Below are 12,456 nucleotides of genomic sequence, written 5' to 3' on the forward strand. Positions count from 1 at the left end.
GCAGCTCGTACCATAAAGTGGTGAGCAGTCTGCCTCTCCCATCCTTTTGCTTGTAGATGCAACCCTTTGTTTTTGTTTAATCTCTGCAGTAAAAATTGCTTCTTGGACCTCAGCAAGTAAGTCTTTCTATCCCAGCTTTTGCTGCTTTGGTTCTGCTGGTAATTACAGTGCAAATTGTTCCTCGCTGGGCTGCAGATGAATATTACAAAAAAAAAAAAAAAAAAAAAAAGAATAATTTACTCATTTGCTGTAGATGAGTTGAGGTTATCTTCCTTGTTTTGTGATTTTTTACCGATATCCTGCTGTCACCATTTTCACTTTCAAAGCTCTGTATTTGTTTCTGTTTTACGTACAGATTTTTGAGTTCATTTCAGTTCATTGCAAAGTGCTGTGGGGTTTGAGGAGGAAACTAGGTTAGAGAATCAATTTGTTGACTGAGAAGGGGCGGGGGGAAGATTAGTCACATCTACCAATCTACCATGCCAGCTGTGCGTCTTTAAAATAGAATGAGCACATACATGTGGCTCTCAAAAACCATGATTTACTCTGAGGAAGTGAATTCTGCAGCGCTCGCAGCGTTCAGGCTGCTCCTGTTCATCTGCAAGGGTGCAGGAGCCTTTTTTCTCTGGGATTCAATGAGACTTTTGTATCTTTGTTACAGTACTTACATGGGCTGGTGCTACAGATCCAAGGTGCCGTGTCCATTCCCAACATCTTACTTGGTAAAGCTGCTGTATAATGACGTCTAAACTGCTATATAATAATCTGTAAACTAAGGAGTGGAGCAGGTTGGGAATTGGCGCTGACCGAGGGAGAACATGGTAGAGGCTCTGCCCTGCTGTTGGTGCCAGCTAAGGCTGGGGTGCTCRGGGCAGTGCCCACCTAACAGGGCTGGCAACGAGGCTGGCTTAGAGCTGCCGCTTGGAGGAATGTGGATGCAAAGAGCTCCGAAGGGGGAGAAGAAGGAAAAAGAGCCAGCTAAACTAGTGTAGCGTCCTGCGGCATTTGAGGATTTAGTTCACATGTAAGACACACAAGCGTTGCTCCAGATCTTAAATTATGTGCATCTAAAGAAAATGCACAAGTGATTTTCAGCCTTGTTGCTGATAGGGAATCAAAAGGTATTTTTCCTGCTGCTTGGAAGGTTTTGTTGACTTTGAGAGAGACTCTGCTTTCTGATTTCAAAAAGATGCAGTGAAAATGAGCTTGTTCTTTACCAATCTAGTTGTATGAGCAGAGCTGTTGATTTTGAGCTATCTATTCAAAGCTTACAAATGAAGTGAGTACAAAATTGTTTTCAGAGGGTTCTTCTWGGCACTAGCGTTGCCTTATGAAATAATGGACTTCCTTTAGGCTTATCTAGTCTTGAAAGAAGACCTTCACTGTCCGTAATAGTGCTTTTTYCCTCCACTTTCTGCTGCTATCCAGCTACTGGATAAGTATTATAGAACATGGAGGGACAATGGTTCTCAAAGAAATTGCTTTTAAAAGACTATCTAACTTCTAAGAGATTGTTGAAAGAAGCATCCATTCAACTTTCAGAAAGAAATAGGTTGCCTAATGAAGGTGATCTGTGCACGTTTCCTACGTAGCAACTGAAGGAATGAAACATCSACGTTTCAGCTTCGTGTTAGCAATATATTCATAGTCTGTAAATAACATTGAAGCACAGCTGGATCCCGAGTCCCCTCTAGTTATGAAAAATCACATAGATGGGGCCTTAGTATTAGAGTCAGGAAGTTCGTGCTTTCGAATTAGCCTGATTCTAGAGTCCATAGAAGACACTTGCCAGATCAGGCTCCTTGCAGTCAAAAGTTGATCTTGTCAAACCTGTGCTCTGAGTTATGTAGTTCTGAATTATGTGTCTGTCATCGTGCTCTGCCAGAGGGTGTTTTCCTGGTGAGGTGGCTGCAAGGCAGGCTTTGCCTTAGATGCCACACATGGGAATGTAGTTGGCCGCAGAGTCACAGCCCCTGTGATTCCCAAGGGTCTGCTCTTTGTGTTTATCGATCATGCTTCTCGCCTTCGCTGTCTTCCCCTTTCCTCTTGCCTTGCTAATGCATGTTTTCCTCCTKCTTTTACCCCAAGAATGTTCTCTGGGCCTTGACTGCTTGGAGGACGATGTGAGAAGAAGTAGGCAATTGGGTTTCAGACACTGACATTCAGACTATGGTGTCTGACACTGTTATCCCCAAAACACTCACTGTCACTTCCTCACTCAACGTGATACCAAGTTTATTTTAATCAAGAGGCTGGTCTGCCTACATGTTTTCTTCAATCCCAAAGCCTTCAGGAGTGAGACATTCCTTTTGCATCTGGAACAACATGTGTTTGAGGATTTTTTTTCTTATTTCTCCAGTAAGGAGAAATAATAATAAAAAGACATTTTAGGAAAAACCTTTCCCCTTCCATAGTTCAGGAATTAGAAATCTAGACTATGCATGGACTGGGTGGAAAATTGAGAGTACTGATACACAGGTGCAGTGGATGGTATGAACACATCTTGTTAGATCACAGGCAGTCTTGGATGTCTCTGAAAAATGTTTGTTTTGATCTACGAAAGTGGCCATTGGGCACGTTACTGCCAAACACGATACCTGTAGAGATTTCTAAACAAGATACGGCCTCTTTATGGGTAATCCATGAAGCCTGGAGAATACGTCTCAGAGTTGCTCAGTGTTAAGGCTTATGTAGATATTGCAATCTACAGAAGGAAGAAAAAAAATATGTAGGCAGTGTCTGAATTCTTTACCTATATGCACATTCACAACATGCTTATCTTCTGTTCTCTCTCTGCACTCCTAAAATTAAATTTAGGGTTTCTTAGGCTGTCTAGAGCAGCACAACCAGCCCATGTGTATTGATGGGCYGCAGTCATGCACTCCCTCAGTCTGCAAAGACTGAAGCTGAACTGGTCATCCCACATCTGCAAGTGTTCGTGTGACCAACACATCTTGAGCTTCGTGTCACTGACCAGCAACCTTTYTGTCTCTGCATTCCTGAACATTGCTTTAATGATACGTTCTGCAGCTCTTGATTACATCCATTCTGGGTAGAAGATGAGACATGGCAGCTCTTGGTGATTAGAGGAGCGTCTGTCAGTCCCTATTCATCTCTTAATATCCATGCTATAGATAACTGGGGATGTTTGTACTTAAGTCTGTATTTGAAGTTTATTTTGTTAGCAACATTATGCTGACTCGTATTGTCTGAATATTCAGATTTAGCATAGGGATGCGCAGAGTGCCATGAAGAACAGTCATGTTTTAATGCCTTGAACTGATAAAAGTTCGTTCTTCTCTCCAAATGCAGTGTGTGCAGCTGAGCTGTGGTGCATTTGTAGAGTGCAGGAGGCCGATGGTGGGTAGAGGGCGAATGGCCACAGGAGGCTGCGGTAMCCGCTGGCTCTAGCGGCCTCCTCCCGCAGCGGGGCCAATGCTATAGATTTCTCTATTAGTTGTCAATTTTCCTTTGGACTCTGGGGACTTAACTTTTGACCCTTTTCTTTTTTTAGAATGGCTGATTTAAAATTGGCTGGTGGAGTTAAATATTTGTCAGCGTGATGGCAACAAGCCCATTCCTGGTTCGRTGTTTGTTTTGAGTGGCTGCAGGAGAAGAATTTTGGTGTTTTTGTTTTGAAAAATTAGGATAAAAATATGGCATAGAGATTATGGTGCTTTTTAATAACTGCATTTTATTAGTTTTTCATTTATAGACATGCTCTCCATCTTAAAATTCTCTGAAAAAAGCTACTGTATTTCACTGAAGTGCCACTCAATACTACAAACACAGGAAGTAAACCTAGTTGTTGTGRTTTGAAGCAGCTATTCCTTGCTGCAGATTTAATGTTGGTATCTTGCACAACACATCTTCCTCTTCGCAATTTTTATGCTTTTCATCATTGACTTTAAATTTGTCATCTTGCAGCCACCTAATGAAGTATGTAAGGATAGGGAATAGGCACATTTAGTAAATGGCTAGCCTGTCAAAGCTTAGAGACTGTTAAATACAAAGATGTTTAGGCATGGCAGGAGCCTATGTGAGAAAATCATCTAGTGTTTCATAGTTTGAGTAAAATCAGGTGACTTTTGCCATCTATTCAGTGGTTTGTGCTTTGCATTGATTATTTATGCCTCGCAAATTGACTGTTGGGTGGCGGTTCAATGGTGTTCTTTAAATAGCGTAGGCAAAATGCAGGACTAGGTACAGCAGCATTTTGGAGTTTTTTCCTATTACCATAAACCAGAAATACATTTTTAAAAAACTTTTGCATCAAGYAGTATTGGTTTTTACCCTCCTAATTTTTTACTTCCCAAGCGGACTACTTGCACTGCTAGTTTCATGGCTGCTTACTGTCACGGCCACCAACGCGGTGGTGCCGTGGATGGGCACGAAGTGGGGCCGCTCGGGCTCGCTGATCTAACGAGGAGCCCCAGGATGGAGACACGTCAGGACCTTCCCGGGCAGCCCAAGCAGCCTCTCCGGGAGCCGCAGCGGGCGCTCTACATTGCCACGTCCTATAGCTCGGCCACCCTGCCGGGCTCTTCGAAACACAGRGGAAAATTCACCAACCTACGTGACAGTGTAAAAAAGAGCCCTACAAAAAGCACAGCAAAAGTAAAGGCTACTAGTGGTTGGGTGTCTGATGGCTCGTGCTCTAATTATTCGGTGGAAAAGGTATGTRTTGTACTCAGTATTGTTGATATGCATTTTTAGAAGATTTTATGCTTCTTTAGGAAATGCAAACAAGGTAGGTTTCATGCAAAATGAATAAACAATGCTGTTCTTTCTGTAGCCTTATCGCTACGATTTTTAAAGACTTACTGTTTCAGTTCATCTTCACTTTGTAATCAGAAATCAAAGATATGTTATTGGAAATTGAAAGCTGCCTGTGAAAAAATACTGATCAGAAGCGTTTCTCTCACTTTGTGCTGTTCGCAGGGTTTTGTTCTCTGTAGTAATTTGCTGTAGGAGAGGAAAGTCTGTGTGCTTTGTATTCTCCAAGTACTACTGTGGTGTTTAAACAGAATTACATTTTCGTATAGGTAATGGTGTGTTTTGTTAGGCTGCTTGTGTTATTGCTCAAGCGATGCATTCATTTATGAGATAATCTATTGTGATTGTGTAACATAGTTCATGTACAGTCAAAATGAAATTTTCAGTAGGTCCAGTACATTCTTTGTAGCGTAGATTAGTTTGTGTCCATTTAAACCTGGCCCATTAAATCCTGTCAGAGACATTATTGAAAGTTACTTTGGGGATAAGCACTTTTGCACCAAACAACTTACGTGTGTTAGTTCGGCAATCCCTATGCATTCAGGGTGTTCCTTGCTGGAGGGTCTGGGCAAGCAGAGCATGGGAAGTGACATCCCAGGCAGTTTGAGTTTCTCCAAGAGCCGTTACACACTATAATCCTTGTCAGACTGATTGTGGATTATAGTAAAATGCATTTAGCATCCCCCTGCTTAGAAAGATGTTCAAGGGTGTCTTGCTGTGGCAGTTAGAAGCCTACAGGTTTCTCACGTTGTTATTTTTTTGAGTGATCAGACAGCTTTTTGGGTGCTGTATTTGGAAACAGATAGTTCTTGCATTGCTGACCTCTCTTCCTCAGCTCACCTTGGCTGGTTTGGTCCTGGTTGGGCCTTTTCCAAGGGGTTTGGTGAGGCAGCAGAAAAAGCAGACACTGCAGGTTACCTGGGTGCTCCTCTTCCTGGGGTTGCACAAGGTCCTCTTCCTTCCCCACCACCTTCCAGCGAGGCTTTCTTCTCCATCCACGGGCTTTCTGCAGCTTGCAGACCTCCCACATCTCAAGGTTGCTTTCTGTTGCCTCCCTGTTGGGCAAGCGAAAGGGGCATCAGTGCTGGGAAAGGGTGGGAAAGGGTGTGAGCTCCCAGGTGGGAGGCTGCTCGCCCAGCTCTGGGAGAGCAGGRAGGGTGGGCAAGGGTGCAGCCCAAGGCTTGAGCTGCCACCTTGCGYGGTGCCTCGTGGCCTTGCGTGCCCCATAAGTGACACAAACCTCCCCCTGCCCCACGGTGTTTGGGACCTTCTCTGGAGCCCTTGCTTGGCAAGGGAGCCTCATACAGACAGGAGACCTTGGTTCTGCTGCTCGGCCTGGCAGCTCTCCGTGGGACCTGTTCTGGTTTGAACCCGCGTCCAGAAGTTGTGTTTCCCCTTGTGCTCCAGTCTGTATCAGATGTGAGGGTAGAGGAATGGCGTGAAAGGCRAAAGAGGGCTGGTAAAATTAAAGGGAGAGTTTTTACTGTTCCTGCTTAATTGAAAACTTGGAAGTAATTGGCCTTATTTTCAYCTGAGTAATGTGTGAATTTTAAGATGAGCAGTAAAATTTAAGTAGCCTTGCCCGAGTGTCGCACTAAGCACTTGTTGTGCCCCTTGGGAAATGGTTGTGATCAGTTATTTAGACCAATTTATATTCCATTTATTTTTTTTTTTTTTTGTACTAAAAAGATCTGCTGTGGCCTGTAAATATAAAAATCTGTAATGTCATTAGTCATAGTTTTTTCAAGTTACCAGACATATCTTCTTTCATGTTTTTACCTTTTTCAATAACTGCACCTTATCAGATGTTCCCTTTGGATTGAACTTGAAGCTGAAAACACCTGTATAAATATAAAATATATTTCCAGTAGGGGCTGTAGCTCTTGGGTGGTGTTATGTTTCTTTAGTCCTTGCCTTTGCTGTTTGGTTTGGAAATTTGGTTTGTGCTATTGAAATATCTTGCCTTGCTTGATAAAACATCTGAACTTTTAAAAATATTTTTAATACTTTCATGTTCTGGAGYTTTTGGTTATTTTCAGGATTTAATAGTTTTCTTAGGTTTTTCATTAATCTTCAGTGTGTTTTAAGATCACAGGAATGTCTTGGGAAAACTAACTCATAAGAGTTTGGATCCATAATTCAGCCAATAATTTTGGTTATAGGTGCCAGTAGTTTCTGACAGTTTGCTGACAACCACTATTTCAATATGTCAAAGTGATTCAAATCAGTGTTTAGTCCCAAATGTTGTTTATAATCATGTTCCCTTGCAGCTTATGTCAGCAGGGTTTTTTAATTATTGTATCTGAAATTCCCAAATGGAGRTCCTTACTAGGAGAAAGGGGTGTGCTATATGTAAGTAAGCCTGTATGATGCTCCCTGAAAAGGTGGGATGAATGAGTGTTAGGGTGTTCTGCTTAGATTACTAAGATTTTATTTAGTTTTTACTGGTTTAAGAAACATTTTTTTCTCCTCTTCCTTTATCAATGGGGAGCCAGCTTTGTTGGGTACTGGGAATTTGAAAGGCTGTTTTCCTCTTTTTGCCACTASTCTGTAATTATGAAGGGCTTCTGCCTTGAAAGCAGCCCCTGTAAAGTCTGAGCCTGTTCACTGCCATGAAAAGGTTTTCTTTTGGAGCCCCAAGTCTTACTCTTCTGTACTGCAAGGTAAGYGACAAGAGTAAATAGTGTGGATACTACCTGGAGTCTTTGATATTCACATATTGTTGGGAATGCACGATCATATACTATGCAGTTCAAGATGTCTGTTCTCAGTTGCTTATAGTCTTTAAATCAGTATGCTATTGAGAATTAAAAAAGAAATAGCTGTTAAATGTCAGTGCTTTTTGTTTTGCCTTTTTTGACATTTTTTGGTGATTTTTAGCCCACAGAAGCTGTTCCTTCCTCTACTCCCATTGTCCCTGTGATCCCTGTCCCTCCAGTCCCTGCCGAGACCACTGTCATCCCATCCACCATATCACAGGTTTTTATTCTTTTTTTGTTTCTTTGATTTATTCAACTTTTTATTTATTTGATTTCATTGTTGTTTAAATTCATTTTCTGGTCTAGTCACACAGAGGTCTGAAATAGCAAAATTAGAAATACACTAGAGTTCCTTACATGTGTTTTGATGTTTTACAAAATAAGCATATATGTGATCCTGTGGCTGTTTTGTTACTAGTTCTGTGGGTTTGGCCTTTACTTTCTTTCCATAGCTTTTAAAAAAAACAAATGCGTGAAAGTTTTAAGTAGTAGTAGTGCTTTAAAACAACAATAACAGCAACAACAACAAAACCCCTTCTAAAGTCTCAGTTTCCCAGAGGCACTACCTTGTTTCCATTTGGTTTCCTGACCTATAGTTCATTCTGAATCAGACATTTACAAAAGTGGCTTTAAAACAACCAACCAAACAAAAACACTTGCTACTCCTGACTCCTAAGTTCAGTTATGCAGAGAGAAAATGTTGCTGTGAGTTGGGCAGTGTGCTTGCAATCCATGTGTTGCACTTGTGAAAACATGCAAGAGAATTGTCTGTAAGTTTCTRCTATCCCTGAGTGGAAGTTTAAAACGAATAAGTGAGGATGAGTTGGACTGAAAATGTTTCTTTTCCTGCTATCCTTCAAAGTGCAGTTATTTTTATGCAAAAGAAAAGTTGCCTTGGATCTGTACTTGCTTTAATCATTGGCAACTCCTTCAAACTGCATCGTTAGCTATTTTATATCAAGAGCTGCTGCCAACTCTCTGCAGTATTTTATTGTCGAGTGCTGCTGGAAACACAGGCTCTGAATCCTGGCATCCACTTGTAACATGAGACTTCTTCCGTTACTGCTATTTTTTAGTTTCCTGTATCCCTTAAGGAAGAAGCAAAAGAGGCAGAGAGAAAATGAACTGTTACTGTGTCCCATCTTTTTTGTTGCTTTGCAGCAGCTTTTATTCAGTTTAAGATATTTATATTTTATCTAAGCATATTAATCAATTATAAAGTAGCTAAAGAAAAARCATTGAAGTAATAGGAGGAAAGGAGAATTAGACATGGATGGGGCTGGATTAAAGCAGAAGGGCAGGAGCCGGGTGGCTGCTGCCTTGGGTCTCCTGCAGGCACCAGCGGGGATCACCTGTGTTCTTCTGCACGCCCGAGTATAAGCAATTAAAACGTACTGTAAAAGTTATGAACTCTGGACGTGGCAGAAGCAGTTTTCGTGTGTGTGCAATAGATACTCCTCCATGTTGGGGAAGTTGTTTTCCCCTTAGGCAAGCCCTTAGCTTGCTTGTAAACAAGTTTCTCAGTTGCCCTTTAGCTATTTGAAGGATCCCTGGCAGGGAGCTGGAGGCGGGAAGTAGCTTGGGAAGAGTGGGAACCGCCGATCTGCCTGCCGAGCCCAGCTGACCCTGGGGTGCCCCCTGTCCCGTGCCTTTGCAGGGTGCAGGGCTGTGTGTGCCCTGTCTGGCCCTTGGAAATGACACCAAATTGGGGATTCTTGACATAAAACACAAATAAATGCAGAAGCACCAGAAGCTGTCATTGAAATTGTGGAAGAGATTTAGCAGCTGTTGGCTTGTTGGTGTCTGAAATGCTGCACGTGGAAATCTCAGCTGCTACTGGCAGTTTGTTTATTAGCTTGTTTTCCTCATCTCTCCTTTTTTTTTTTTTTTTTAAGACAGGAAAAAACACATAGACACATAGACTGTCAAGCACACGCTGATAAAGTATACAGGGTAGATCTTTTATTTTGGTATGTTTGCATTTCTGCAAATCTGCATTCCCCAGTTTGGAAGAAAACAGTTGTACTTGATATGAAAAGGAGAAGGGAACCCACCAMAATTTGTTTTTAAAATGCTGACTGGTCAAGCAACTTGTAGATGTCATACCATAAATCCCAGGGTAACCGATGAATGAAGAGCAAATGAAGAGCATGATTCCTTTTTGTTGAGAAACGATAAATGATGGTGTTTGTAAGTGGAATGGTTTGTGCTGTAGTTTTGGTGGGTGGCTTTTGAGAGGTGAAGGCTCTGAGCACGAGTCAGAGAGGCTAAGAACAAGTTTCAGAAGAGGTCACTTTTTCAGAATCTTTAGCTGAGGCTACATTTTAACAGAACATTGAGAAACTAAGCATGTCAAATAATGGGCAATTTTTCATTTCGGAATTGCTTTCTCTTTTACAATATTTGTTTTTGTTTTTTTTTTTCCTTTAAAAGGCAAATCCCCCTCCAGTACTGGTGAATACAGATTCCTTGGACTCTTCAACATATGTAAGCTTGTTTCCTTTCAATCACAGCTTTACATAATATTTTGTATATGTAGTTGTCTAGGTCTGTTACGGGCTAATAAAGCCTATTTTACCTCCTTTATGATGGGCAGTTTGTTCAAATATCTTAATGTTTATCTAAAATCATGTTTTATGAAAAAAAATATGGTGGGTTCCTGGGAAGGTTCCATGAGTAGCGCTGGGCTGACAGCACAAATGTAGCTGGTTGGATACAGAATTCTCCTTCGGCAACAAGCTCTAACTCTGCAGTCAGATATTTCAGTACTTGACTGCTCTTTCAGCTGCAGTTTTCAAAAACACTTCCTTAACTGTAGATAATTGTATCCCACTTGCCTGTTTCTTTTCGAAGCACGGTGTTGATATCTGGACTAGCTCCTTTATTTTGTATTTACTTTAGGAAYTGGTATTAGCAAGTAAAGGAGAATCAATGTTGTCCTTGTAAAAAGCATTGTTGCTTATAAAGCTTGTTAAAAGGAAGCTCCAGTGTGTCAAGAGAGACAAAAGTATGAATTAACAGAGTAAAAAGGAGAATGAARAGGCAGGTACAGTGACAGAGTTGGCTTCAACGTTTGACCCAAGTCCATGGGCCCAAGTCCAAGTTACCTCTGACTGAAAAGATCCCAGCAGCTGGAGGTGCCCTTTGCACTCCTGATGCTTAGGAGAGTATTGACTGTGAGATGTCTCCTTCTACACACAAAATAAATGGAGGAAAAAATGGATTTTAAGCAAAAATCACATTTCAAATAGTCCCACCTGTCTCCCTCTACGCACAAATTAAATTGAGGAAAAATGGCTTTTTAAACAACACATTTCAGATAGCCTCATCTGACAGGGCCACTGGGAGGACAGTGGATGGTAGAAGCTAGAAGGGAAGCTTGAACTAACAAGATGAATTGGCGGTGAAAATTCTGAGGTCCTGGAGCTATCAGTTTACAGTGAAGGTAAAACAAACAACCTCATAACCAGCTGTAATCTAAGCTGCTCTGTAATGGTAGGAGGTTGAGTAAAGCAATACCTTCCAGGGTCACTGCCACGTAGGTAATGGAGTCGTTAGGTGATGAGTAGTGTACAGTCATGCCTGCGAGATCAGAATCAAGAATAAGCAAAATCTTCACTAATAAACTTTCTTTTTCTGTTGGGGAAGGGAAGCCTCACACTGATCACTTGTCGTGAACCGTTTCCCAGGTGCTGTAATACGAGATGACTGGGTCAGTCAGCACATGTCTGTGTGCTCAAGGACTAAGTTAATGTAAAAGCTATTCTTGATCACAGTGGCTTCTCTGGTGTTGGTGTAGAAAAAGATAAAGTTTCATGTGTTCATGAGGTCAGGACCTTTTCCTTTTTTAATAGAGAAATATCATGTGCTAAAAGCACAGTATCTTTTTTTTCTTTTCCATAGAGCAAACTATTAAGGACACTGTATTTGAGGTGCTGGGCGAAAGGCGGATAATCATCTGTTATGTCTGGGATGGATGTGGCTTAAATTGCAGTGCAGGGAGATAAAGTTGGGGATTAAGAAAAACTTTTGTAATGAGGGATAACCTAGCCCCATATTAAATTGCCTGTGAAAGCTGTAGTCTTCTCTCTAGCACTGGAAGCTTTTAAGTATGTTAAATGAGCATGCCAGGAATGATGTGGATATGCTCTTAAATTTCATTGGGAGTGAATTTGGAGGTGCCATTTTTTTATTCTCCACTRAAAAATTACACATTTGGGAAAGCCTCTCTGGAAAAGCCTCTTTATAAGGCTTTTTGCAGCCTTATAAAAACTATGTAGTTTGTAGTATGGTAGTGCTACAGAAGATGAAGATTTAGAAGATTTTTAGGACAGACAAGATGTTTTGTGAAAGGATGGTATAAACAGAGGTGGGGATTCATACAGAAAGCTTATTTTAGAGCGCTTATCTGATTTTTCTCTGATCAGTGTGGAGCTATATATACCTTATACCTATATAAATACCTTATATATATAATATATTATTTATATATTTATATATTTGTATATATATATATAAAACCTCWTCTTTGATCCTTTCTCCCTCCTTGCTCACTCACTTTTAACTCTTTYGCCTCTGCTCTGGACTATCTCTGTTGAGCAGCCTGTTGTGTGCAGCATTTAATGCGAGCTGCTGCCTGAGGGGTGTCTGATAACGAAGGCAGAGCAGGGTGGGACAATCACAGGCCTTTTCTAAGCGCTCTGAGCAGTGGGGTTCAGTTGGCATTTGATGGGAGTGAGTTGTCAATCTAACAAACTGTGTCCTGTGTAAAGTTAAAATAACTTTTTCTTTCGTTTTAGGTCAATGGCACAGATGCAGATTATGAGTATGAAGAAATTACTCTCGAAAGGGTAATATACCAAACATCTTCCTGTACTCTATTTTGAAATGGGAGCCCATGATATTTAAATATTAAGAATTA

At 41.2% G+C, this 12,456-nt stretch overlaps 1 protein-coding gene across 12 annotated transcripts in view; it reads left to right on the top strand.

Annotated features, from left to right (window-relative positions):
* The window catches only part of DLG1 (discs large MAGUK scaffold protein 1), a 122,042-nt gene that overhangs the window by 63,223 nt on the left and 46,363 nt on the right, over positions 1–12,456 (top strand). For 7 of the 12 annotated variants that reach the window (XM_026039515.1, XM_026039516.1, XM_026039519.1 and 4 more), the window contains 3 exons: positions 7,657–7,755; positions 9,969–10,022; positions 12,335–12,385. In XM_026039515.1, coding sequence (XP_025895300.1) covers positions 7,657–7,755; positions 9,969–10,022; positions 12,335–12,385 — 204 coding nt within the window. The remainder of the gene's footprint in view (positions 1–7,656; positions 7,756–9,968; positions 10,023–12,334; positions 12,386–12,456) is intronic. The other 5 variants (XM_026039517.1, XM_026039518.1, XM_026039520.1 and 2 more) reach the window with 1 other exon arrangement.

This window comes from Nothoprocta perdicaria, unplaced genomic scaffold, assembly GCF_003342845.1.
Source record: "Nothoprocta perdicaria isolate Ctin4 unplaced genomic scaffold, notPer1 scaffold_232, whole genome shotgun sequence".
NCBI lineage: Eukaryota > Metazoa > Chordata > Aves > Tinamiformes > Tinamidae > Nothoprocta > Nothoprocta perdicaria.